This window comes from Monodelphis domestica, chromosome 3 (assembly GCF_027887165.1).
Source record: "Monodelphis domestica isolate mMonDom1 chromosome 3, mMonDom1.pri, whole genome shotgun sequence".
NCBI classification, from domain to species: Eukaryota; Metazoa; Chordata; class Mammalia; order Didelphimorphia; family Didelphidae; genus Monodelphis; species Monodelphis domestica.
In genome coordinates this window covers 530,668,848-530,694,288 of record NC_077229.1, presented here as the reverse complement: position 1 = coordinate 530,694,288, position 25,441 = coordinate 530,668,848, and the positions used below count along the sequence as shown (strand labels likewise).

Genomic DNA, 25,441 nt, shown 5'->3' with positions numbered 1-25,441 from the left:
CTTCTTCTAAGTGACTGTCCAGCCTCGGAAGGCCTTTGGTGTGAAGGAGCACAAGTCATGTGCGGCCAGAGAGCGTGGGGTCGGATCCCAGTTCTGCCAGTTTTCTGGACGCTGTGTCCTTGGACAGTCCACTTAGCTTCTGCGCCTCCGTGTCTTCAACTTTGAAACAAGGGAATTGAGCTAAATGATCTCCGTTTTCCCTTCAATCTCTAAACTTATATCCCCATTCACTTTTGGGTGACATTCAATATTGGGAAGATGTTCCATTAATATAGTCTAAAGTCTCCCTTCCTTCTCTACTCAGTACTTCTAGGGGCTCAAGCAGAACATTGTAGTCTTTCATTTACATTACGGCCTTTTCCTTTCATCTGATCCACAGAGAGCATGCTATCTATTAAAAATAATAATTATTATAGTAGAAAATATTTATAGCGTATCTAGTGTATTCCAGGAACGGTGCTAAGTACTTCAAGAATTTTTGTCTCATTTGATCTTTATGATGTTAAATTTATGATTGGACCGGATATTTAATTGGTGGTCTCCAGGGATTTCATTTCTAAATCCCAAAATGAATTACTAACATAAAATTAATTTATGGTAGTTTATTTTTACAATAGAGGGCAGGTATTAGAGAGAGAGAGAGAGAGAGAGAGAGAGAGAGAGAGAGAGAGAGAGAGAGAGAGAGAGAGAGAGAGAGAGAGAGAGAGACGGCGAGAGAGAGAGAGAGAGAGAGACAGAGACAGAGACAGAGACAGAGACAGAGACAGAGACAGAGACAGAGAAGGCGAGAGACCGAGAGAACTCCGACTTCCTCTGACTCAGGTAGCAATTCCAAGGCCCCAGCCAGGGGAAAGGAGTCTCAAGACAATGGGCCTTTCTCTAAAGGGAAAAACAGTCTGAAGTCTCCTGCACAAGCAGATCCAGGGGTCCAGTTCCACAGCCAAGTGTCTTCACTCCAAGTCTGAGTGTGTCTTCCAGTCCAATTCCGAGTGACTGATCCTTTTGTGTCTCTGTTTCCTTTTTTTAAAGACCTTTTTCTCTTCTGTTACCTCCCCAAAATTTTATGTCTACCAATCACAGCAGACACTCCTCTCTAGGACTGCCCATTCAAATGGGTGTCATACCTTTTTTGGTTAGTTAACACCTTTTTGTTAAAATGGGTAGATCTACTTTAAATACGGGTTAACATTTTGGGAATTAAAATCTAAAAATAGCTGGGGGAGTACAATTTAATCTTCACTATCAAGGAAGAGCTAAGTACCTTCATTATCACAATCAGGGGAGAGTCAAATCCAGTCTTCACAACAACTTGACGTGAATAAGTGTTATTATTATCTATTTTACAATTGAGGCAACGAAAGCAGAGAGAAGTCAAGTAAGTGGCCAAGACCACTAGTAAATAACTGAGTCTAGATCTGAGTTCTGAGCTTCCTTCCTCCAGATCCAGGACTCTTTCATCCTCTGTGCCACTTAGTCTCACCATCTTAGTCACCCATCCCAACATCAATTTGTTTTAGGTGATCAGTATACATTTTTTGGCACTGCTGCCATTCTAGTCTACCACTCCATGCCTAGACTGCTGCAATAGCCTGCTGGTGGTTCGGGCTCTATTCAGATGTTTTTGAGACATCTTATGTCCAAAAGAGAACTTAGCTTTCCCCAAAATTTATCACTTTCCCAAACTTCCTTATTTCAACTGAAGGTCGAACCATTCTTCTGGGTTCTTAATCCTAAAGTTACTCTCAATCTGTATCCCCACAAGTCCAGTCATTGACTACATCTTGCTATTTCTTTCTCCATATTCATCTCAGATTGATCTCTTGGCCATTTTGGTTTATCTCCTCATCGCCTCTCACTAGATTGTTGCAATAGACTTTTAGACTCCCTAATTCTTTTTTCTCCCCAGTTTTAATCCATCCTCAGTATTGTTGCCAAAATCAGACTTTTAAGGTAGGGATTATTCAAACTCCAGCAGTGCTCTGTTGTCTCTGTGGTAAAATATCGCCTCTTCCAAGCTTTGAGAGTGCTCGTGGTCTGACCCCATCCCATATCTTTTCAGCTTCACTCATCATCATCTCTCTTCTCAGACTCTGGCATCCAGCCAGATGCAGGACACTCTCGTCTCCTGTCTCAGAGCTTTGGCTTGTCCATCTTGCTTGTGAAATACTCCCTCCTCCCTTCCACCTCAGAGAATGCCACTTTCTTCCAGTCAGAGCTCAAGAACCATGTTTTATGAAGCATTTCCAGACTCCCTCAACTACTAGGTGCCACCATCCTCTTAAACTACCCTGTATTTGATTACTTTGTATTTATGGTCTATATTTATACCTATATCTTGTACAGTACATAACACACACACGTTAAAATGTAAGCTCCTTGGAGCAGTGAAGTGGCACCGTATCTTAAAGTTCAGGAAGACGCAAGTTCAAATCCATCCTCAGCTACTTACTTACTGGTTGTGTGACTCTGGACAAGTCACTTAACCCTATTTGCCTCCAGAAAAAGTAGGTAAGCTTAGTGTCAGTCACTGTCTTAAGTGCATTTTACAGATAGTTTTTCATTTATTTCTCACAACAACCCTGCAAGATAAATGTATTATTTCCATTTTGCATTTGAAGAAACTAAGATAAACAACAATGTGATTTACCCATGGTCACCTAGCTAGGAAATGTTGAAGGCAGGATTTGAACTCACTTCCTACCATCAAGTTCAGCATTCTGTTTAGGTCTAGTATGACCTAAATTTGTTGTATCCTCAGCATCTGGCACAGTGTCTGACACAGAGTAGGTACTTAATAAATATCTGTTGATTGAATGATAGGCTCTCTCAGATTCCAAGACTATATTTCTCTCTCAGGACATAGCTCATAGACACCAGATAAAAGCCCGTTATCTTATTCGAGCTACCCATTCTGAGATGGGGAACTAGGACTGATTTCGACTTCATGTTTTTAAAGGAAATGATGCTTATCTCTCCAACAATGAATAAAATGAGATTTACACATCCAGAGCAAGAAACTTAGACACAACAATATTTCTGAAACACTACCAAGACAGAATTAGGCCTTCAATATTTAATTAAAGGCTTTCTCTGTGAATTTTAAGCAGAAAATATAGTTCATTAATATTTTGAAGGAATGACAATTTCATCATTTCCAATGACTAATAGGAAAATAAACTTAAATTAAATCTTTTATTTTTATTATTTGTCCTTACTTCTCCTTGTCCTTAATTACTACTCCCTAGGGCGTCCAAGGTCCCCATCCTAACGCTTTATGACTGTCTTGGTAGTGCTTTTTTTTTTATGCTCATCTGAAGAATTTCTGGCAGAGCCAATGAGAATAGGATTCATCGTGGTTGTTTAGCCTGAAGAACAGAGATGACAAGGAGATGGAGACGGGGCAGCAGAGTTGCCACTCTGTATATATTAGAAGGGTTCTCTCATTTTGAGTGAGAACTCGTTACTCTCTTGTCTGTCCTGAGCTAACACTAACGTAAGTACACCTTTCCAAGGTGTATCGGAGGCGGCTCGATGGTCACGGGCGCCCTGCCGCGGAGTCGGGTCCTTTGTGGCTCTCTAAGGGCGCTCATCCTCCGAAATGACTCTTTCTGGGGCTTCTGCTGCGCCCCCACGTGGAGCTGGCTGAGACGGGGCTGGGCAGTCACTCAAGAAGCCGAGGAGGGCGAGCCTGCTGCAGGGCGGCTCACTGGGGTCTATTCCCACCCGCTAAAGCGCCTTCTCTTTGCCTTCGCCCTTCACAGGTTACTTTCTGAACTTCCTGGAGCCCGTGAACAACATCACCATCGTCCAGGGCCAGACAGCCATCCTCTACTGCAAAGTGGCCGGAAACCCCTCCCCCAACATCAGGTGGCTCAAGAACGACGCCCCGGTGGTCCAGGAGCCGCGCAGGATCATCATCCGCAAAACGGACTACGGCTCTCGCTTACGGATACAGGATCTGGACACCACCGACACCGGCTACTACCAGTGTGTGGCCACCAACGGTGTCAAGACCATCACCGCCACTGGAGTCCTGTTCGTGAGGCTCGGTGAGTCCTTAGCCCGATCCGCTCCCGTCTAAGCCGCTGCCGCTGAGCCCCGGAAGGGACTTACTTAGCAGGAAAGTCATTCTTTGGGGCCTTCGGAGTCTTTGCTCCAGGACGGCCCCTAGTTTAGGGCGGTCAGAGCTGGCTGAAGGCAGACAGCACTGCTAGGCTCTGCTTCACCCCTCATGGAGTTACTGCTAGTCTCCCCAGTGCACACTCTGCAGAGCTCTGCCAGGAGAACACTGTGGGCTGGGCGCTCCGACTTCCACTTATTGGCCAGTTATTTTCTTCTGTTGTCATCTTCATCCAGAGAGAGAGAGACAGAGAGAGAGAGAGAGAGACGGAGAGGGAGAGGGAGACAGAGAGACAGAGAGAGAGAGAGACAGAGAGAGAGAGAGAGAGACAGGGAGAGACAGACAGAGAGACAGAGAGAGAGAGAGAGAGAGAGAGAGAGAGAGACAGAGAGGGAGAAAGAGACAGAGGGGGGGGAGAGAGAGACAGAGGGGGGGAGAGAGAGGGAGAGAGAGAGAGAGAGACAGAGAGGGGGGGGGAGAGAGAGGGAGAGAGAGAGAGAGACAGAGAGAGAGAGGGAGAGACGGAGAGGGAGAGGGAGACAGAGAGACAGAGAGAGAGAGAGAGGGAGAGAGAGGGAGAAAGAGGGAGAGAGAGAGAGAGAGAGAGAGAGAGAGAGAGAGAGAGAGAGGGAGAGAGAGAGAGAGAGAGAGGGAGGGAGAAAGAGGGAGAGAGAGAGAGAGAGAGAGAGAGAGAGAGAGAGAGAGGGGGGGGGGGAGAGAGAGGAGGAGAGAGAGAGAAAGGGGGGAGAAACACAGAGAGAGACGGGGAGAGAGAGAGAATGAGAGACGGGAGGAGGGGTTGGAGAGACAGAGAGAGAGGATGGCACGACCTTCCTTTTTACTTCTCATACATGGTAAAACAAATGAATCGGGAAGAGGAAATGACACACAATATCACTGACGTTGGGATGATGCCATTTCATTGGTCCCTGACGTGACTCTGAATGTATTAGAACTTAGTAGAGAGCCAACGAAGCAAGTCACGTTTCACCATTTGAAAAGTGTGTAAGCAAAAAGGTCTCCCAAGTGAGGCTTGTGCAGGTTTCTGTCAGAGCCGAGCCAGCGTGTTGGCCAGGACTGTTGTGTCGCACGCACGCACGGCCCCTGAAGATGGCTGCTGGGCCTCTCAGGATTGTAGGCGACTCCTTGAGTCCATGAACTGAAGGGGCAGCATCCGCCGGCACGGGAAATTCCCTGGCCGGCTTAACCACTTTTGATCGATTTAGCATTCACTTCAGCGGGTGGACTCCAAAGGGCTTCACTGAAGACGCAGTCCTGGCAAAGCGCAGCCGTGAGGCGCAGCCCGATCTCGCGGGCTCCGCGTTCTTCTGTCGCTGTCGCGGGTTCTAACGATCTGTTTGTCTTCTCTCCTCAGGTCCAACCCACAGCCCGAATCATAATTTTCAGTAAGTATGTTTTCTCTACGAATCGTTGATGGTCTCGCGGGCGGCCCCCCCCCCCCCCCAGCTCCACCGCTCTCACCTCTGTCTGCAAAGCCGCCGTGCTGGTGAGACTTTCTCGCAGCGGCGCGTGTGGTCTGCAAAGAAGTCTTGGGGCTGGTTGGGGTCGAGCGTCTTCTTGAGAAACTTCCATTTCACAGCTGGGAAATGGCCCAAACCGTCCCTGTTTCAGTGCGGCGGAGGCAGTTTAGGTCACCGGATCCCTTCTCTAGCCCTAGTTATGGCCGAGGCGGCTTCGGGTCCACGAGGATTCTTTGTCATCTTGCGCACACTTCGGTGCGTCTCCCGGGAACGTCATGTGCAGTGACGTGACTTGGAGGCTCCCCTAGGAAGGGCCTTGTCTGTTCCCAAGTGCCGTTCTCGGAGGGAGCCCAAAGCTGGAGCCACCAAGTGACACCGAGCCGGGATCACACAGCACGGCGCGGCGAAAGGAGAGCCAGAAAGAGCCGCCGGGGTCCGGGAATCGGCTCTCTCCTCTAACAGGAGAGCATTGCACGAGAGGGCTCGAACGTCTTCCTTGGCTCTAGCTTCATTCGTCCCCTCTAGCAGTTCTTCGTTCCGTGCGTTTCTTCTTGGGGTTTGGCCTGTGTGCACTCGGTGTGTTCTCTTGGTTAAGGCTGGATGCTGACAATCCCTTTCACGCCTTCCTGTTAGGGTTGCTCCAGCTTAGGTCCCCCAATGGAGCTGCTTCACTCATGGAGACCCCTGAGCTCAATAGGAAGAGGAACCGCTTTTGTCGGACCAATTCTCCGTTCTGGTTCGCTTGCTCACACCCGCAGCGCCGCTGTTTAAAGCGGTGCCATGCCACACACACTTCCACACACACTGCCCGCGTCATCCGTGACCAGAATGGAACCCAAGACTGCCTCTGAGCGGAGGCTCCAGGAGCTCCCCTTTGGGGGTGGCTACTGCCCCCATCACGGCCTTCAGGGTGGTCCCGATCAGCTTTTGAAGTTCCCGTTTCAGGATCAAGTCCAGACGAGCGCCTTTGAGGGGCTTCCAATTCCGTGTATTTGTGCTTCGGAGGGTTTTGTACCTCGTAGGTGCTCAGTAAATGCTTCTTGGCTGGGTTTCTCCTTGGCCCAGTGGCCGAGATGGTCATCTGTTAGTTCATGATAGTTGCTCACCGTTAACCCACTGTAGAATTGTCTCATGTGGTTGTAAGAAAGAACTTGATTAAAAGCCTTTCTGTGGCCCATGTGGGCAGGCACGTGGCCGGTGCTCACTGTTTCCGGTCCACAGTCCCCCTCCCTCTCTGTACCTCCTTTAAAGAAGTGGCTCTCAGCCTCCATCTGGCTTTTTCACAGGGACGATTACCACGAAGACGGCTTTTGTCAGCCCTACAGGGGGATTGCCTGTGCGCGGTTCATCGGGAACCGGACGATTTTTGTGGATTCCCTGCAGATGCAAGGAGAAATGGAAAACCGAATTACAGGTAAGAAGAATCTGCCTTTGTAATAGGACGACAATCATTTGTTAGATTACGTCAGTTAAGGGAAGACATTATTAGTTTTATTATCCTTTGAGCCTTTGGATCATACTAACGAAGACACAAACTCTTCTGCATCTAAGAATTGGGGTCACTGTCCTGTGTGGGGGAGGGGAGTTTGTAAGCATGGCTGGTGACATGGGTCTCTTTAAAACGAGACTCACGGCCCTAAACCCTAACATCAGCAGCTTGCAAATTGCATCGATTTCCAAAAATGTTTATTTAGAGTATTTTTCATGGTTACCTGATGCATGATTCCCCCCACACACTAGCCTCCCCAAGCAGTTCCCCTGGGTGGTACATGTATCCCTGTTCAAAGCCTATTTCCATGCCATTCGCATTTGTAGTAGAGGGATCCTTGAACATCCAAGCCCTAATTACCTCCCCATCGAACTATGTAATGATCACATGGTTTCCTTCTGCATTTCTGCTCCCCCAGTTCTTCCTCTGGATGTGGAGAGTGTTTTTTCTCGTAGATTCCTCCAAGGTGTTCAGCATCACTGCATTGCCACTAATAGTCCATTACATTCGATTGTGCTACAATGTATCTGTCTCTGTGTACAGTGTTCTCCTGGTTCTGCTCCTTTCACTCTGCATCAGTTCCTGGAGGTCGTCCCAGTTCACATGGAATCCCTCCAGTTCATCATTCCTTTGAGCACAGTAATATTCCATCCCCAACAGCTCCCACAATGTGTTCAGCCGTTCCCCGATGGAAGGGCATCCCCTCATTTTCCAATTTTTTGGCCACCACAAAGAGCACAGCTGTGAATATTCTTGTACAAGTCTTTTTCCTTATTATCTCTTTGGGGTATAAACCCAGCAGTGCTATGGCTGGATCAAAGGCAGACAGTCTTTAGCGCCCTTTGTAAATTGCATAGATTTTAATTTTATTTGCCTTATTTAGCAGTTTTCAAGTCAGTTCTATTTTCCATTGTGGTTGGTTTTTAGTAGGTCGTCTACTTAATACTTCTAGAGTAGTTGCTTTACCTTTTCTCTTCCAGGTACAGAATCACATATGCTTCATCTGTGACATAATTACCACTTATTTTGATTGGCTTTTCCCTTCTTCTGCATTTATTCACCATTAGCAATTTGGACAGAAGGCAAACAGCCTTAATTACTAACATTTCAAGCTTTTTCATTAGACCAAGAATTCCTATACTGGAAGTCTGATGGGCATCTAAACTAAACTTGGCCAAAACAGGATTCATTATACTTGACCTCAACCTCATCCCTTTTTTTAACTTTCCTTTTCTGAACTTCCCAATTGCTTTTTCTAATTCTTAAAAACCTTCCTAAAAATCTCAGAATTAATACTATGTATTGGTTCTAAGGCAGAAGAATACTAAAGGCTAGACAATGCAGGTTATAAGTGATTTACCCAGAGTCACACAACTAGGAAGTGTTTGTGGTCAGATTTGAATCCAAGACTTTCCATCTCTGGACCTGTTCTCAATCCACTGTGCCACCCAGTGGGTGGCTTATTTTTCCTTATTTCCTTATTACTGCTTTTATTTTATAGTTTTTATTATATATTTATTTAATGTTCCTAATTTCCTTATTAATGTTAAAGGTACTGTGCTCAACTCTTTAGTTTCATTCACCCCATTTAATTGTTATTTCTACCATCCCATCATTTCCCATATATCTCCTTCTCTCCAATCATAGCTACCCCTAGTTCAAACAATCATTGTCTCTCTCCAGAACTATTGGGAAATCGTTCTCAATGGTCTTTTTTGCCTCATCTTTCTGTGCGCCAAACTCTTCTCCACACCGTTATTAAAATTATTTCCTAAAGCCTTGCTAGGGCTGACCGTCAGCTCACGGGCTTGTTTTAATCTTCCTTTATTTCTCCACTTCTTAGCAGAGGGCCTCTCAAGGCTGAAATGAACTTTTCAGGGATGAAAGTAGGGAAGCATTCATGATCAAAAAGCAGTTAGAGGATTACAGCATATAAAGTGAATTTTAAGTACATGAAATTTAAAAGTTTTTGCATAAACAAAGCAAATGTCATTAAAATGAGAAGGAAACATTTAATTGGGGAAAACATCTTCTAGGAAATTTCTCTGATAAAGGTCTCATTTCTAAGAAATACAAAGAATTAACTCAAATTTTAAATAATAGGAGCCTTTCTCCACTTCATAAATGGTCAAGAGATATAAAATTAGTTTTCTAAAGAAGAATTCTAAGCGATGAAAAAAGTTTGAAATCAGTACTACTAATAATGTATATATATGTATATTGAAACAACTACAAGATTCCATCTTACACCCATCAGATTTCCAAAGTTAACCAAAATAAAGGAAAAGGACCAATCTGACAAATCTTAAAGGCATCAATTGTGAATTGGTCATATGTCACTAAACTGTGAATACCCTGGAATCCCCTGACAACACTACTAGCATTATACCCTGCAGAGATGTTTAGAAGAAGAAAAGTACTTCTATATTCATAAATGTTTATAGCATCTCTTTTTAGTACTAGCAAGGAGGGTGCCTATCCACTGGGATAAAGCTGAATAAATCATAATGTATGAATGTAATAGAATATGATTAGATAGTAAAAATTAAGAAATGAAAAGATTTATATGAATGGAAGTAAGCAGACTCAAGAGAACATATAATAACAGAAATATTATAAAAGAAAACAATTTGGGAGGAACTCTGAATACCAATCAAGTCGTTGGTGAACTATGATTTCTAATGACAAAGAATGTTGTCTACTTCCTGGCAAATGAACTCAAGGTGCAAAATGTGACATTTTTACATATGATCAATATATAAATCTCTTTTGCTTGATTGCATTTGTCAGGATTTTGCCATTTTGTTTTTGTTCTCTATTTTGTTGGGAGGTTTTTTAGTGGAAGGAAGAGAAAAAATAAGTATTTGTTAATTTAAAAAAAAAGAAGAAAAATATAGAATTAATACCACACATTAATTTCAAAAGTGTCCTATTTGTACTTCATTATGAACTTCCTTCTATACTCAGGATTCACTCTTTAAGAATGAGATCAGCTGCATATTCTCTTTAGGGTTCTATGATTATATGACTAGATAGGAGGCAGAGCCAAGATAGCAACATAACAGCAAGAAATCCTAAAGCTGCTCTGAATATACTTCTAAATCAATCTTTAAAAAATCATTCCAAAAGGACAGAAGTCAAAGCAGGATGAGAAAAGGGGCTCTCCTGCTGAACACAGCATATAAGACAGAGAGAGGGGATTTTCATGTTATTGGGGGCAAAACTGCACAAAGGAAAGAGCAGACTGAACATTCCCACCCCCCACCTACAGCACCAGATGCAGAGCCATTACCTGGACAACCTCTGAATTCTAGGAGGTGGACTACACTACAGAAAAAGCACCGCAGACCTCCATCTGGTGGCTCCAAGCCCTGGCAGTGAGATTTGAAGCTTAATAGCACTGGACTCATTTGGCTGAGGCTAAGGCAGCAGCAGTGCCAATGAAGATAGCCTCAGGGAAAAATACTTGGACATGTGCTACATTAAAAAAAAAAACCACTGCAGACCTACTCTTGGAAATCCCAGGCTCTGGAGGTGAAGGTCAGAGCTCTACAGTACTGGGCTCACTCAGGCCTCTGAAAGCAAAAGGAAGACAGCCCCAAGGCAAAGCCCTTTGAGATAGAAGCTAAGATAGAAATGGCCAGTAACATGCAAGAATTCCAGTCCTCTAGTGTTAAAATGAGTAAATAGTTCTTGACCCTGGAAAATTTCTGTGGAAAAAAACAAACAAAGCAAAGATAGGAGCAACAGGAGAGTGTGAGAAACAAGCAAACACATGCAAACTGACCAAAAAACAAGTTAAACTGGTCACAATCTCTGGAGGAACTCAAAATGGAGTTCAAGAACCAAGTAAGACAGATACTCGAAAAATGGGAAGAAAAGTAAGGAAAAGAAATAACAGTAATGCAAAAAGAAAATAACAGCTTAAAAGGAAAAATTGGCCTAATGGAAAGAGACAGAAAACAAATGAAGTAATAAGCAGATTAAAAACCAGAACTGACCTGCTGAAAGAACAGGCCATGAAGTCAAATGGTGAAAAGAGTGCCATAAAAGCAGAAGAGACCACATCGAACAGGAGAATCAGAAGATCATGGATGAAAATTAGTCTTTAAAAACTAGAATTTGGCAAGTAAAAGCTATTGATTTCATGAGACATCAAGAAACAATAAAACAAAATTAAAAGAATGAAAAAGTAGAAGAAAATATGGAATTTTTTCATTGAAAAAAATAACTGACCTGGAAAATAGATATAGGAGAACTAATTTGAGAATTATTGGACTACCTGAAAGCCATGACCAAAGAAAAAAGCCTAGACATCATATTACAAGAAATTATCCAAGAAAACTGCCCCTGATATTCTTGAACAAGAGGGCAAAATAGGCATTGAAAGAATCCACAGATCACCCCTACATTAAATCCCCAAATGACAACTCCCAAAAATATTATAGCCAAGTTCTAGAGTTCCAGGCCAAGAAGAAACTACCACAAGCAGCCAGAAAGAAACAATTCAGATATCATGGAAACTCAGGCAGGATTGCACAGGATCTAGCAGCTTCCACACTGAAGGACCACAAGACTTGCAATATAATATTCCAGAAGTCAAGAGAACTGGGTATACTACTAAGAATCACCTATCCATCAAAATTGACTTATACTTTCAGGGAAAAGTATATGCATTTAATAAAATAGAAGATTTCCAAACATTCCTGAAGAAAAGACCAGAATTAAACAGAAAATTTAATGTCCAAATATAAAATTCAAGAAAACCATAAAAAGGTAAATGAGAAAGAAGAAATTTAAGGGCTTCAATAAGGTCAAGTTGATGGAAAAACAATATCTGTAACTCTTAAGGATTATTTTCATTATCATAATAGATAGAAGAAATATACATAGGCAGAGGATGTAGTATTAAGCTATTTTGGATGATTTGTAAAACATTGGGGGGAAAAGAGGATGGTACTAAGAGAAATGCAAAGGAAGAGGTAAAATGGGATAAATTATACCACACAAAAAGGTGTGTGTGTGTGTGTGTGTGTGTGTGTGTGTGTGTGTGTGTAAATACTATTACAAGAAGGGGAGGATGAGGGTGGTGACAGGTAATACTTGAACCTTACTCTCACTGGAATCAATTTAAAGAGGAAAAACAGCCAGATTTATTGGGGTATAGAATCCTATCTTACCCTTTAGAGAAGTGGAAGGGGAATAAGGAAGGGGGTGTGGGAAGGGAGGGTAAAGTTGAGTGGAGTGATTAAAAGACCCTAAAGAGAAATGGGAGGAGGGGGAAGAAAGAAGGTGCTGGCAAGGGGAGTAAAATAAGGGAGGGACTGGTTAAAAACAAATCACTGATGTGAAGGAAAAAAGTGAAAGAAGAAAGGGCAGGACTAAAAGAAGAAATCAATATGATGGAGAATACATAGATGGTAATCATAACTGTGAATATAAATGGGATATACTCACCCATAAAATGGAAGAAGCAGATAGCAGAGCAGATTAAAAACCAAAATCCGACCATATATTGTTTACAAGAAACACACAAGAGACAGGCAGACACATAAATTTATTGGGCATCAACTGAGAAAAAGAAGATAGGAGTTGCAATTATTATCTCTGACAATACTAAAGCAAAAATAGATCTGATTAAAAGATAAAAGGAAGGCAATTACATCCTGATAAAAGGCAGTTTAGAGAAGGAAGAAATATCAGTACTCAACAAATATGCCACAAATGGTATGGCATCCATATTTTTTAAAAAGAAACTAAAGGAGTTTAAGGAGGAAGTAGATAGTAAAATTATACTAGTGGGGGACTTCAACCTTCTCCTATCAGATCTAAATAAATTGAACCAAAAATAATTAAGAAAGAAGTAAGAAAAGTAAAGGAAATTTTATAAAACTAGAGTTAATAGATAAGAGAAAATTGAAGAGGGATAAAAAGGAATATGCTTTCTTTTCAGCAGCACATGGTACATATACAAAGATTGACAATGTACTAGGTCATGAAAACATCACAAACAAAAGCAGAAGTAATAAATGCAACTTTTTCGGATCTTAATGTGAAAAAATATTTTAATAAGGATTCATGGAGAGACAAATTAAAAATTAATTGGAAATGAAATAATCAAATTCTATAAAACTTGAGGGTTAAAGAACAAATCATAGAAACAAGTACTGATTTCATTAAAGAGAATGAGGAGAAAACATATTCAGTTTTATGAGATATAGCCAAAGCAGCACTCAGGGGAATATTTATATCCCAAAGTGCCTATATCAGTAAAAAAGAGAGAGGAGATCAGTGAATTGGGCATATAACTAAAAAACATTTAAAAAAAACTAGAAAAACAACAAATTATAGTATCACAAATGAAAAGGGTGACCTCACCTCTAATGAAGAGAAAATTAAGGCAATTATATGACAATAAATATGACAACCTAGGTGAAATGGACAAATATTTAACAAAATATAAATTGCCTAGATTGACAAAAGAGGAAAAAGAATACTTAGTCCCATATTAGAAAAAGAAATTAAAAAAGCCAACAAGGAACTTCCTAAGAAAAAATTTTAAGGGCCAGATGGATTCACAAGTGAATTCTATCAAACATTTAAAGAACAACTAATCCCAATACTATACAAACTATTTGACAAAATAAGCAAAGAGGGGGTTTTACCAAATTCTTTTTCTGACACAAATATGATACTGATTAAAAAGCCAGGAATACTGAAAACTGAGAAAGAAAACTATAGACCAAACATAGATCCAAAATTCTTAAATAAAATACTAGCAAAGAGACTACAGCAAGTTGTCACAAGGATTATTCGCTGACTACATGGGATCCATATCAGAATACAAGGCTGGTTCAGTATTAGGAAAACCATCTGCATAATTGATGATATCAATAATTGAACTAACAGAAATCACATGCAAAAAAGGTCTTTGACAAAATGCAACACACTAGAAAGCATAGGAATAGAAGGGCCTTTCCTCAAAATATAAATAGTATTCATTTAAAACTATCAGTAAGTATCATCTGCAATGGGTATAAATTAGAAGCCTTTCCAATAAAGAGTGAAGCAAGGATACCCATTATCACCACTAGAAATGCTAGCAGTAGCAATTAGAGAGAAGAAAAAGAAATTGAAGGGATCAAAGTAGGCAATGAGGAAACTAAACTATCACTCTTTGCAGATGATATAATGGTATATATTTAGAGAATCCACTAAAAAAACTAGTTGAAATAATAACTTTAATAAAGTTGCAGGTTACAAAATAAATCCCAATAAATCTATAAATTACCAACAAAGTCCAGTAGCAAGAGTTAGAAAGAAGAACTCCATTTAAAATTACTCTAGACAATATAAAATATTTTGGAATTTATTTGCCAAGACAAACTTAGAACTTATATAAACACATCTACAAAGTACTTCGCACAAATAAAACTAGATCTAAATAATTGGAAAATCATTAATTGCTTGTGTGTAGGATGCACTAATATGCACCTAAACTAATTTACTTATTCAGTGCCAGATGTATCAAACTACCAAAAAAACTTTTTTAAAAAATTAGAAAAAGTTTTAACTAAGTTTATCTGGAAGAACAAAAGATCAAGAATATCAAGGGATCTAACAGAAAATGGTATTGGCTAAGAGATGGAAGATTGGATCAAAGGAATAGACTAGGAGTAAATTACCTTAGCCAGCTAGTGTTCCATAAACCCAAAGATCCCAGCTTTTGGGACAAGAACTCATTTGACAAAAACTACTGGGAAAATTTGAAAATTATATGGGAAAAAATAGGTTTAGATCAACATTCACACCCTATATCAAGATAAATTCAAAATGGATAAATGACTGAAATATAACAAGGGAAATTATAAATAAATTAGGCAAACATAGACTAGTATACCTGTCAGATCTATGGGAAAGGAAAGAGTTTAAGACCAAGCAAGAGATAGAAAACATGCCAAGATATAAAATCAATAATTTTGATTATGTTAAATTTAAAAGTTTTTGAACAAACAAAACCAATGCAACCAAAATTAGAAGGGAAGTGACAAACTGGGAACATTTTTTTATAATAAAAATCTGTGACAAAGGTCTAATTTCTCAAATTTATAAGGAATAAATCAAATGTACAAGAACCAAGCCATTCCCCAATTGACATGAATAGGTCAAGGCACATGAATAGTCAGTTTTCAGATGAAAAAATAAAAACTATGAATAATCACATGAAAAAGTTTTCTACATCACTTCTGATTAGAGAAATGCAAATCAAAACAACTCTGAGGTACCACCTGATGCCTAGAAAATTGACTAATATGACAGCAAAGGAAAATAATAAATGTTGGAGGGCATGTGGCAAAATTGGGACACTATTGCATTGCTGGTAGAGTTGTGAACTGGTCCAACCATTCTGGAAAACAATTTGGAATTATGCCCAAGGGGCTTTAAAAGAATATGCCCTTTGATCCAGCAATACCACTACTAGGTTTCTACCCTCAAGAGTTAATAAAAAAAGGGTTGTACAAAAATATTTGTAATTGAGCTTTTTGTGCTGGTAAAAAACTGGAAAATGATGGGGCATCCCTCTATTGGGGAATGGCTGTCCAAACTGTGGTACATGATGGTGATGGAGTGCTAGTGTGCTGTAAGGAATGATGAACTGCTTGATTTCTGTGTGAACTGGAAAGACCTCCATGAACTATTGTGATGTGAAATGAGCAGAACCAGGAGAACACTGTACATAGTAACTGAAACATTGTGGGATGATCAAATATAATAGACTGCTACTAGCAGCAATGCAATGATCCAGGACAATCCCGAGGAATGTATGAGAAAGAATGCTATCCACATCCAGAGAAAGAACTGTGGGAGCAGAAATGTAGAAGAAAACCATGACTTATCGTTTATGTATTTGGGTATGTGATTTGGGGTTTGTGTTTTAAAAGATAGCTTGATTACAAAAAGGAATACTATGGAAATAGGTATCAAGTGATAGATAACACATGTATAACCCAGTGGAATTGCTTGTCGACTCAAGGAGGGGAAAGGGAAGAGGGGAGGGGAGAACAGGAATCATGGAATCATGGAAAAATATTTTAAAACAAACATTTGTCTCTAAATGTAATAAATAAACATGTTAAAAACTAGATAGAACAATAGTAGTTTTCTTTAATGTCATTGTCTCAAGCCCCCATTCTAGTGTGTTTCCTCACTGTTAGTTACCAAAGATTAGCTCATCAGTTCCATTTCATATCTATTGGCTTTTACAAAGTGATAGTTACTGAGAAGGTATTATAAAAACCTAAGTACACAAATTACCCTATACCACCTTTGGCTTCTGTGAAGAGCTTCTCCTTAGCATTCTTCCCACTGCCAAATTGTATCGACGCTATTAGAGGAATCCTCCCCTCAGCTTCATCTTGGTTGTGTCCCTTAAATCATTCCAAAGGACTCTCATACTGAGCTAGATCCACGGTTATCCTACAAAAGGTCATTGTGGGAACGTCTGGCCTGTACCCTGGCAGTTCTAACCTGTGAAACTTATAAGGCCATAACAGGCTCTTCAAATCATGACAAGTCAAATGCAAAGAGACCAGAAATAGATGCCTGTATTCAAATATCCTGTGTTATTGCTAGAGTCTCTGTTTTACTAGAACAGCCAGTCTGGTAAAAGGTAGAAACAAAATCCAAGGAGTCACTGTCTGAGAAGGTTTGGACTGCATCTCATTTCTGGTTCTGTAACTGGCCAATGATGCAACTCTTCAAGTCATAAACTGGCTAGAGCTAGTACAGTTGCCTATCATAATCCTTTTATTGTCATCTGTACATTCTAAGATGTCCATTGCTCCACTTTATTTTTTTAATTAATGTTACTAACTCATTCGCCCCTTTCACTGCTTTCCCATTAATTGAAAAACCGAAAAGGCAAAAATAATTCTTCTATGAAGAAATAAAAGAGTTGCTCTTTCAAGATGGCAGACAAGAAAATCCGAAAATACAAAAAATAAAAAAAAGAACATAAAAGGTGAAAATGTAATGAAGAATCTGGAAACCCCATCCCGCCATGAGGAATCAATAGCTACTCCTGGTCTGTGATGTGTTCCTGGTGAGCCACGCACAAGATGAAATATGCTGTACCAAAAACCCAAATTGAGAGGGAAAAGAAGGAGTATGTGCTTGCCACTCCCTGCCTCAATGTCATTGGTTGATAACGTAGAAGCCTGAGTGGTAAAGATTCACAGAATGCCTGCCTAGGCATTACCCTGCGGAAGATGTGCCTAAAAGGCCATTAAACCAGGAACTAAGAAAGCTAGTGTTGTCCTGCATACCGTTATAAACATGCTTGCTGGCTGCCACAGGGACAAGTGAGTGGTTTTCCTGAGGCAGCTGGATAGTGTCTGGCTCCTGGTAACTGGACTTCTGAGCATCTACCATATTCCTCTGCACACTGTTCGTTGCCTCTTCTAACAAAGTCGATCTTTGGTGTACAAATTCCAAATCATCTCATGGACGCTTACCTACTTCATAAAGAAAACACTCCTTACGTTTGGACACCAAAGAGAGATTTTGGGCACAAAACGAGGTCAGAGGAGGGTGTGAGGTCTAGCCAAATACTGTTTCTGCCCCAAATCAAGAAAATTCCTCAGCTCTGTGGCTCTCTATGCTCTGTATTTTCTCTCTTTGATGTGTTTGTCCTCATACACTGGACTTAGGAAAAAACACTTTTTTTCTGATTCAATTTATTTTATTTTTTTGTAACTTTTTTTTTACTAATAGAATTTCTAAGTGTCTCAATCAAAAAAAAATCTTAATGAAATAGTTAGAATAGCAAAAAAATAAAAATAGCCAAGCAAAAGCAAAGCAAGTCTGCAGAGCGTTCATGACCAAAACCAGACGCCTCTTTCTGCACCGTAAGGATGTCCTCTTTCTTTGGCCAAGAGGCAGAGAGCATCAGAGCTCACTCAGAGACCTGGTTGCTCCATGTGATGACGGGAGCACTTCAGTCTTTCACACATGTTCTTGACCATGTTTTTCTCTTGGGTATTCTCTTCTCTCTTTGAACCACTACTCGCCACCCCCAATTCTATGTATTCTTCTCTCTTGTCAGTCCTTATTGCTTACCACCACCTGTTCCTGCATTCCTCCCAGTTCACTAAAACGTCCCCTCCCACCTCTGCACCTTGTACTGCCGTTCTTTTTGTTTGTCTTCCTGATTCTCTCTATGCTTCCTCCCTCTTAACCTCCCCTAATGCGGTTTTTACCCACCTATGCATGCACAGAGCTTCATGTGAAGCCTGCTTCCTCCTGCCTTCTTCTTGTGTGCCCCGTTCAGAGCGAATGGCAAGTTCAGCCTCCAGTCCTCCTCTTTACTATACTAGTGTGTTACGATATATTTGTTCTTCTTTCTCTGCCCTTTTATAGCCCTTTAAAGAGACCCAGTCAGTGTGAGGTGACACTGAGCTTCATAAAGTCAGTCATTGGTTCTAAGTCTACGTCTCTTGTTCTTCCTTTAGGTCAGGTTAGATGTCGGTAAAGGGCTTAGCCAACGTCTTCCACACAGTCATTCATTAAAATAATGGAAATTAATCCAACACCTGCTCTATTCCCAAACAATTCTGGAATGCTCTAATCCAAGATGTCTTTTGGTTTTTAGTAGAAGTTTGAAGACCTTGTAAGATACTAACTAACTCCTTGGCCATTCAACTGCTTCTTATGGGACGCTTGCAGCATACTTCCTTCAATTCAGGACTTATGAATTTGGTTCATAATATTCCCGGGACCTTTAGTTTAGAAAGATTGTTCACATATAGTTTAGCATTCTCTTTTTAATGGAGTTCCAAGTTCTCTCCTCCCTTTCAGCCCTCCTTCCCCCAGTGAGAAGGCAAGAAACATGGTGTCAATTATGCCTGTATAATCCTGTGAGACATATTTTCATGTTAACCATGTTGCAAAAAAGCTAAAGTAACACGAATATAGAGAGTGGAAACAAGTATACTTCAGTCTCTATTCACAGCTCACCAGTTCTCCGGAGGTATATACTATTTTTTGTAATGAGTCCTCTGTAATCCTCATGGATCATTGTATTGATTAGATATGTCTGTCACAGCCTGTCATCAATACAATAGTGCTGTTACTGTCTACAATGTTTTCCTGGTTCTTCTTACTTCAGTTTCCATTATTTCATCTAAATCTTCCCAGACTTTTCTTAATGCTGTCCTTTTCATCATTTCTTGGAACATTATTTCTTCTTCTTGTAATTCTTAGGACATTTCTTAAAATATTCGGTCACAACCAAATATCACAACTCGTTCACTCATTCCTCAGCTGATAGGCATCTCCATCAGTTGCTAATTTCTTTGCCTCCCCCAAATAAGCTACCTTCATTTTTTTTTTACGTATGTGTAATTTTCCTTCTTTTGGTCAATTTGGGATATAGACCTAGTACTTATATTGCTGGGTTGAAGGGTGTGTTCTATCTCCCATTGTATCTAGTTCCAAGTTCTTCTTCAGAATGGTTAGACCAGTACACAGCTCCACCAACAGTGTATCAGTGTACCTAATTTTTCTGCATCCCCTCTAGGTTTTTTTTTTCTTTTCTGTCATTATGCACCAATCTGATAGGTTTGAGGTGGTACCTCAAAGTTGTTTTAATGTGCATTTCTCTAACCATTAATGATTTGAAACATTTTTCATATGAATATTGATCATTGTGATTTCTTTTTCTGAAAGCTGCATATTCAAAACCTCTGACTATTTATTAATTGGAAGATGGCTCTTATTTTTATGGATTTGACTCAATTCCCTATGTAGCTGAGAGATGAGATTTTTACCAGAGAAACTTGCTGTCATTTCTCCCAATCTTCTGCTTTTCTTCTGATTTTGATTACATTGGTTATGTTTGTGCAAAAACTTTCCATAGCATCAAAATGATCCATCATGCTTCCCTTGATCTTCTCCATCTTGTTTGGTCATACATTCTTCCCTGATTCATAAATCTAACATTTAACAATTTTCATGTGCTTATTATATTACTGTTTATGTCTAAATCTTAGACACATTTTCACCTTATCCTGATATATGGTGTGAGTTGTTGGTCTCTGCCCAATTTCTTCTAGACTGCTTTCCAATTTTCCCAGTGGTTTTTGTCAAATAGTGAATTTTTGCGCCCCTAAAGCTTTATTCTTTGGGCTTAACAAACTCGAGATGACTACGATCATTCACTAATATGTGTTCTGTACCTTTTCTATTCTGCTGATTCATCACTTCATTTCTTAGGCAGTGCCACATTGTTTGGATGGTTACCGCTTTGTAATGTAGTTTAAAGTCTGGTACTGGGGGGCTGCTTGCCTTCCGATTTCTTTTTCACTGACTCCCTTGATATTCTTGACCTTTTGTTCTTTTAGGGGATTTTTTTTCTAAGTGAATAAAATAATTCTTTGAAGTACGACTGGTTTGGCGCTGCAGGTGCAAAATAATGTAGATAGAATTGCCAGGTTTACTGTATTGGCTTGGTATTTCTTCAGTTGTTAGATCTGAATTTGTGTATGTTCGAATATTTCCTGGGCAGTTCCTAAATACTTTGTACTACTAGCAAGTGCTTTAAATGTAATTTCTCTATTTCCTCCTGCTGGGTTTTGTTGGTCATATAGAACATGCCAGATTCGTGTGAGCTTATTTTATATTCTGCAACTTTGAGAAATTTGGTTTTTTTAGCTGATTTTTTTCAACTCAGTTTTTCAACTGATTCTCTTGGCTTTTCTTGTATACTATAATATATGTACATATCATAGAGATGCATGCCATACGATCTCTGGAAACAGTGATGGTTTTACTTACCTGCTGCCTATTCCTATTTGATCCATTTCTTTTTCTTGACTTATTGCTCGGCTGAATGACACTTTCGGTAATGAACGTCATTTCTGCACGCCTGGCCTTATTTGGAAGACCTCTAGTTTGTCCTCCTTAGATTTTGCTTGCTTTGGATTTTAGATGGCTGCTACTAGTAGAAAGGTTTTCTAGTGTTTTTGCTAGAAATGAGTGTTCTATTTTGCCAAAGCTTTTTCTGTCTCAATATATAGTGGGATGTTTTGTTGTTTTTGGTATTGAGATGGGCAATTAGGCTTACGGTCTTCTTAATACTAGTTCTGCCTTCTTGCTATAAATCCCAACTCATCATAGCGTATTGTTGTCTTTGTGATTTGACTTTGATCTCTTTGCTAGTGCTTTGTTGAGAATCTTTCTATTATGCTCATTAGGGGGGACCTAGATCATGGACCAGAATGCTGATGGCAGTTCTTTCTGAGGTGACAACAAATTGAAAATTAAGGGAATGCCCATCAAACGGGGAATGCCTGAACTAGTTGGAGCATATGCTTGTGACGGAATTTGGTGCTGTAATAAATGATAGCAGGATAGTTTCAGAAAAACCTGGAAAGACATAGTAATCTGGAAAAATGCAGAACGGAGTGAGCAGAACCAGAACATCTTACAGAGTTAAAGCAATATGATTAGGAACGACTTAACCATTCTTCAGAATACAAAGATTCAGAAGGACTGTGATTAAAAATGCTATCTGTCTCCAGAGAATGGACTGATGGAGTCTAAATATAGATCAAAGCATATTTAAAATTTATTTTTCTTGGGCTTTTTGGTCTGTTTTCTCTTACAACATGATTAATATAGAAATGCATATTTCTCAACTGCACACATAAAACCTACTTAAAATTATTTGCCATCTCCACAAAGGTGGGGGACTAGGACAGTGAGAACGAATTTAGCTAAATTTATTAAATTTGTTCATTGCTGAACAAATTGCCATATCCTCGTCTAAACTAGCCACCTATCTGATAATTTTAACATTATGTAATTAAGCAAGTAAGCCAGGCAGGTCAAAAACAGAGAAAGAAAACTATAGGCCAATCTCCCTAATGAATATAGATGCAAAAATCTTAAATAGGATACTAGCAAAAAGACTCCAGCAAGTGATCAGAAGGGTCATCCACCATGATCAAGTAGGATTCATACCAGGGATGCAGGGCTGGTTCAACATTAGGAAAACCATCCACATAATTGACCACATCAACAAGCAAACTAGCAAGAACCACATGATTATCTCAATAGATGCAGAAAAAGCCTTTGATAAAATACAACACCCATTCCTACTAAAAACACTAGAAAGCATAGGAATAGAAGGGTCATTCCTAAAAATAATAAACAGTATATATCTAAAACCAACAGCTAATATCATCTGCAATGGGGATAAACTAGATGCATTCCCAATAAGATCAGGAGTGAAACAAGGATGCCCATTATCACCTCTACTATTTGACATTGTACTAGAAACACTAGCAGTAGCAATTAGAGAAGAAAAAGGAATTGAAGGCATCAAAATAGGCAAGGAGGAGACCAAGTTATCACTCTTTGCGGATGACATGATGGTCTACTTAAAGAATCCTAGAGATTCAACCAAAAAGCTAATTGAAATAATCAACAACTTTAGCAAAGTTGCAGGATACAAAATAAACCCACATAAATCATCAGCTTTTCTATATTTCTCCAACATAGCTCAACAGCAAGAACTAGAAAGAGAAATCCCATTCAAAATCACCTTAGACAATATAAAATCCTTAGGAATCTACCTCCCGAGACAAACACAGGAACTATATGAACACAACTACAAAGCACTCGCCACACAACTAAAACTAGATCTAAACAATTGGAAAAACATTGATTGCTCATGGGTGGGATGAGCTAACATAATAAAAATGACCATCCTGCCCAAATTAATTTACTTATTTAGTGCCATACCCATGGAACTACCAAAAAACATTTTTGCTGAATTAGGAAAAAAACATAACAAAGTTCATTTGGAAGAACAAAAGATCAAGAATATAAAGGGGATTAATGAAAAAAATGGGATGAATGGAGGCTTAGCTTTACCAGATCTCAAACCATACTATAAAGCAGTGATCATTAAAACAGTATGGTACTGACTTAGAGATAGAAGGTGGATCCATGGAATAGACTTGGGGTAATGACAGCAGCAAGATAGTGTTCAATAAACCCAAAGAGCCCAGCTTTTGGGACAAGAACTCACTATTTGACAAAAACTGCTGGGAAAATTGATAAAGAGTACGGGAGAGATGAGGTTTAAATCAACATCTTACACTCTATACCAAGATTAATTCAAAGTGGATAAATGGCCTAAATATAAAGAGGGAAATCATAAACAAATTAGGTGAACATAGAATAGTATACCTGTCAGATCTATGAGAAAGGAAGAAATTTAAGACCAAATAGGGGATAGAGAACATTACAAAATGTAAGATGAATAATTCTGATTATATTAAATTAAAAAATTTCTGTACAAGTAAAAATGATGTAACCAAAATTAGAAGGGAAGCAGCAAATGGGGAAAACAAATGAAGACAAAACCCTCTGACAGTGGTCTAATTTCTCAGATTTATAAGGAGCTAAGTCAGTTTTACAAATGGTCAAGGGACATGAAAGGGCAGTTTTCAGATAAAGAAATTAAAACTATCAATAATCACATGTAAAAGTGTTCTAAATCTCTCATCATTAGAGAAATGCAAATGAAAACAACCCTGAGGTACCACCTCACCCCTAGCAGATTCGCCAATATGACCATAAATGAAAATAATAAATGCTGGAGGGGATGTAGCAAAATTGGGACACTAATACACTGCTGATGGAGTTGTGAATTAATGCAGCCATTCTGGAAGGCAATTTGGAACTATGTGCAAAAGACTTGAAAAGAATTTGATCCAGCCACAGCACTGCTGAGTTTGTACCCCAAAGAGATAATAAGGAAAAAGACTTGTACAAGAATATTCATGGCTGCACTCTTTGTGGTGGCCAAAAATTGGAAAATGAGGGGATGCCCTTCAATTGGGGAATGGCTGAACAAACTGTGGTATATGTTGGTGATGGAACACTATTGTGCTAAAAGGAATAATAAAGTGGAGAAGTTCCATGGAGACTGGAACAACCTCCAGGAAGTGATGCAGAGCGAGAGGAGCAGAACCAGGAGAACATAGCAATGTAAGAAGCCAGGACACTCCTGAAGGACTTGTGGGAAAGAACACTGACCACACTGAGAGAAAGAACTGTGGGAGTAGAAGTGCCAAAGAACAACCTATGACATCACTTGTCACATGTAGATATAGGGATGTGATTGGGGTTTAGGCTTTAAAAGTTCCCTCTGTAGCAAAAATGAATAATATGAAAGTAGGTATCAAGTGATAGCATTTGTTGGCTCTCAGGGTGGAGGGGAAGAAAATGAATCAAGTAAACATGGAAAATGACTTAAAAATTAAAAAAAATGAAAGTAAAAAAATAAAAATTAACCCATCTGTTGGTAATAAGGTACACAGTAGCACATCACATACATGCACAATGACAGACAAGTGCAGACTGACAACAGAGCATCATAAGCACAGTATTTGAATTTTGCAGTAGCATTTTATGGTTTGTACTAATCAAATTTCACATCATTCAAACATACATTGCTGCCTTCATGGTGTGACAGTTGTGTGATGTAGTACCGACTCGGGGAGGTCTTGAGGCTCGAAATTGGAACAACATGAGACACTCAATTCTTTTTCACAGTTTAAAAAACTCTCATAAATATCTTCTCTCTCTCTTGTAAAGACGGGCATTGGCATTTGAGAAGGTCCCAGAGATGGCAAATGCTAGATCCGTTTGTCCAACTCATAGCTTTAGCTTTCTTGAAGAGAATCACTTAAGAAAATGCAACAGGAAAATCTATGCCCATTTCTCTGATTTAAACATTCCTGCTGAGTAAAAGCACCCTTTTCTTCGATGACTGCATTTGTCAAGGAAGAAAGCTGTAGACTAAGTGGACAGCGATGGTTGGAGACTGGACATTCTAAGACATAAATTGACACCAAGTAAAGCGAGCAGAACTAGGAGAGCAATTTATACAATAGCAGCAACATTAGAATGACAAACAACTTTGAAAGCTTTAGGAACTCTCATCAGTGTCACAGTCACAGTTCCAAAGGATTCATGATGACATGTTGTCTGTCCCCTTCTAGATGAAAACTCATGGACTCAGAATGATGACTAGAAAATATTCTCTCTGTCTCTGTCTGTCTCTCCCCCCCCTTTCCTCTCCCTCTCTCTCTCTTTCCCTCCCTCTCTTCCTCTTCCTCTCCCTCTCCCTCTCTTTCTCACTCTCTCTGTCTCTCTCTCCACCTCCCTCTCTCTCTGTCTCTTTCTCTCCCCCTATCTTTCTCTCTGTCTCTCTCTGTCCCTGTGTCTCTGTCTCTGTCTCTCTGTCTCTCTGTCTCTCTCTCTCTCTCTCTCTCTCTC

At 39.9% G+C, this 25,441-nt stretch overlaps 1 protein-coding gene across 5 annotated transcripts in view; it reads left to right on the top strand.

Moving 5' to 3' along the window:
* The window catches only part of ROR2 (receptor tyrosine kinase like orphan receptor 2), a 180,488-nt gene that overhangs the window by 140,564 nt on the left and 14,483 nt on the right, over positions 1-25,441 (top strand). For all 5 annotated transcript variants that reach the window (XM_056825014.1, XM_016431275.2, XM_001378127.5 and 2 more), the window contains exons 3-5: positions 3,762-4,049; positions 5,496-5,526; positions 6,888-7,015. In XM_056825014.1, the coding sequence (XP_056680992.1) occupies positions 3,762-4,049; positions 5,496-5,526; positions 6,888-7,015 (447 nt within the window). The remainder of the gene's footprint in view (positions 1-3,761; positions 4,050-5,495; positions 5,527-6,887; positions 7,016-25,441) is intronic.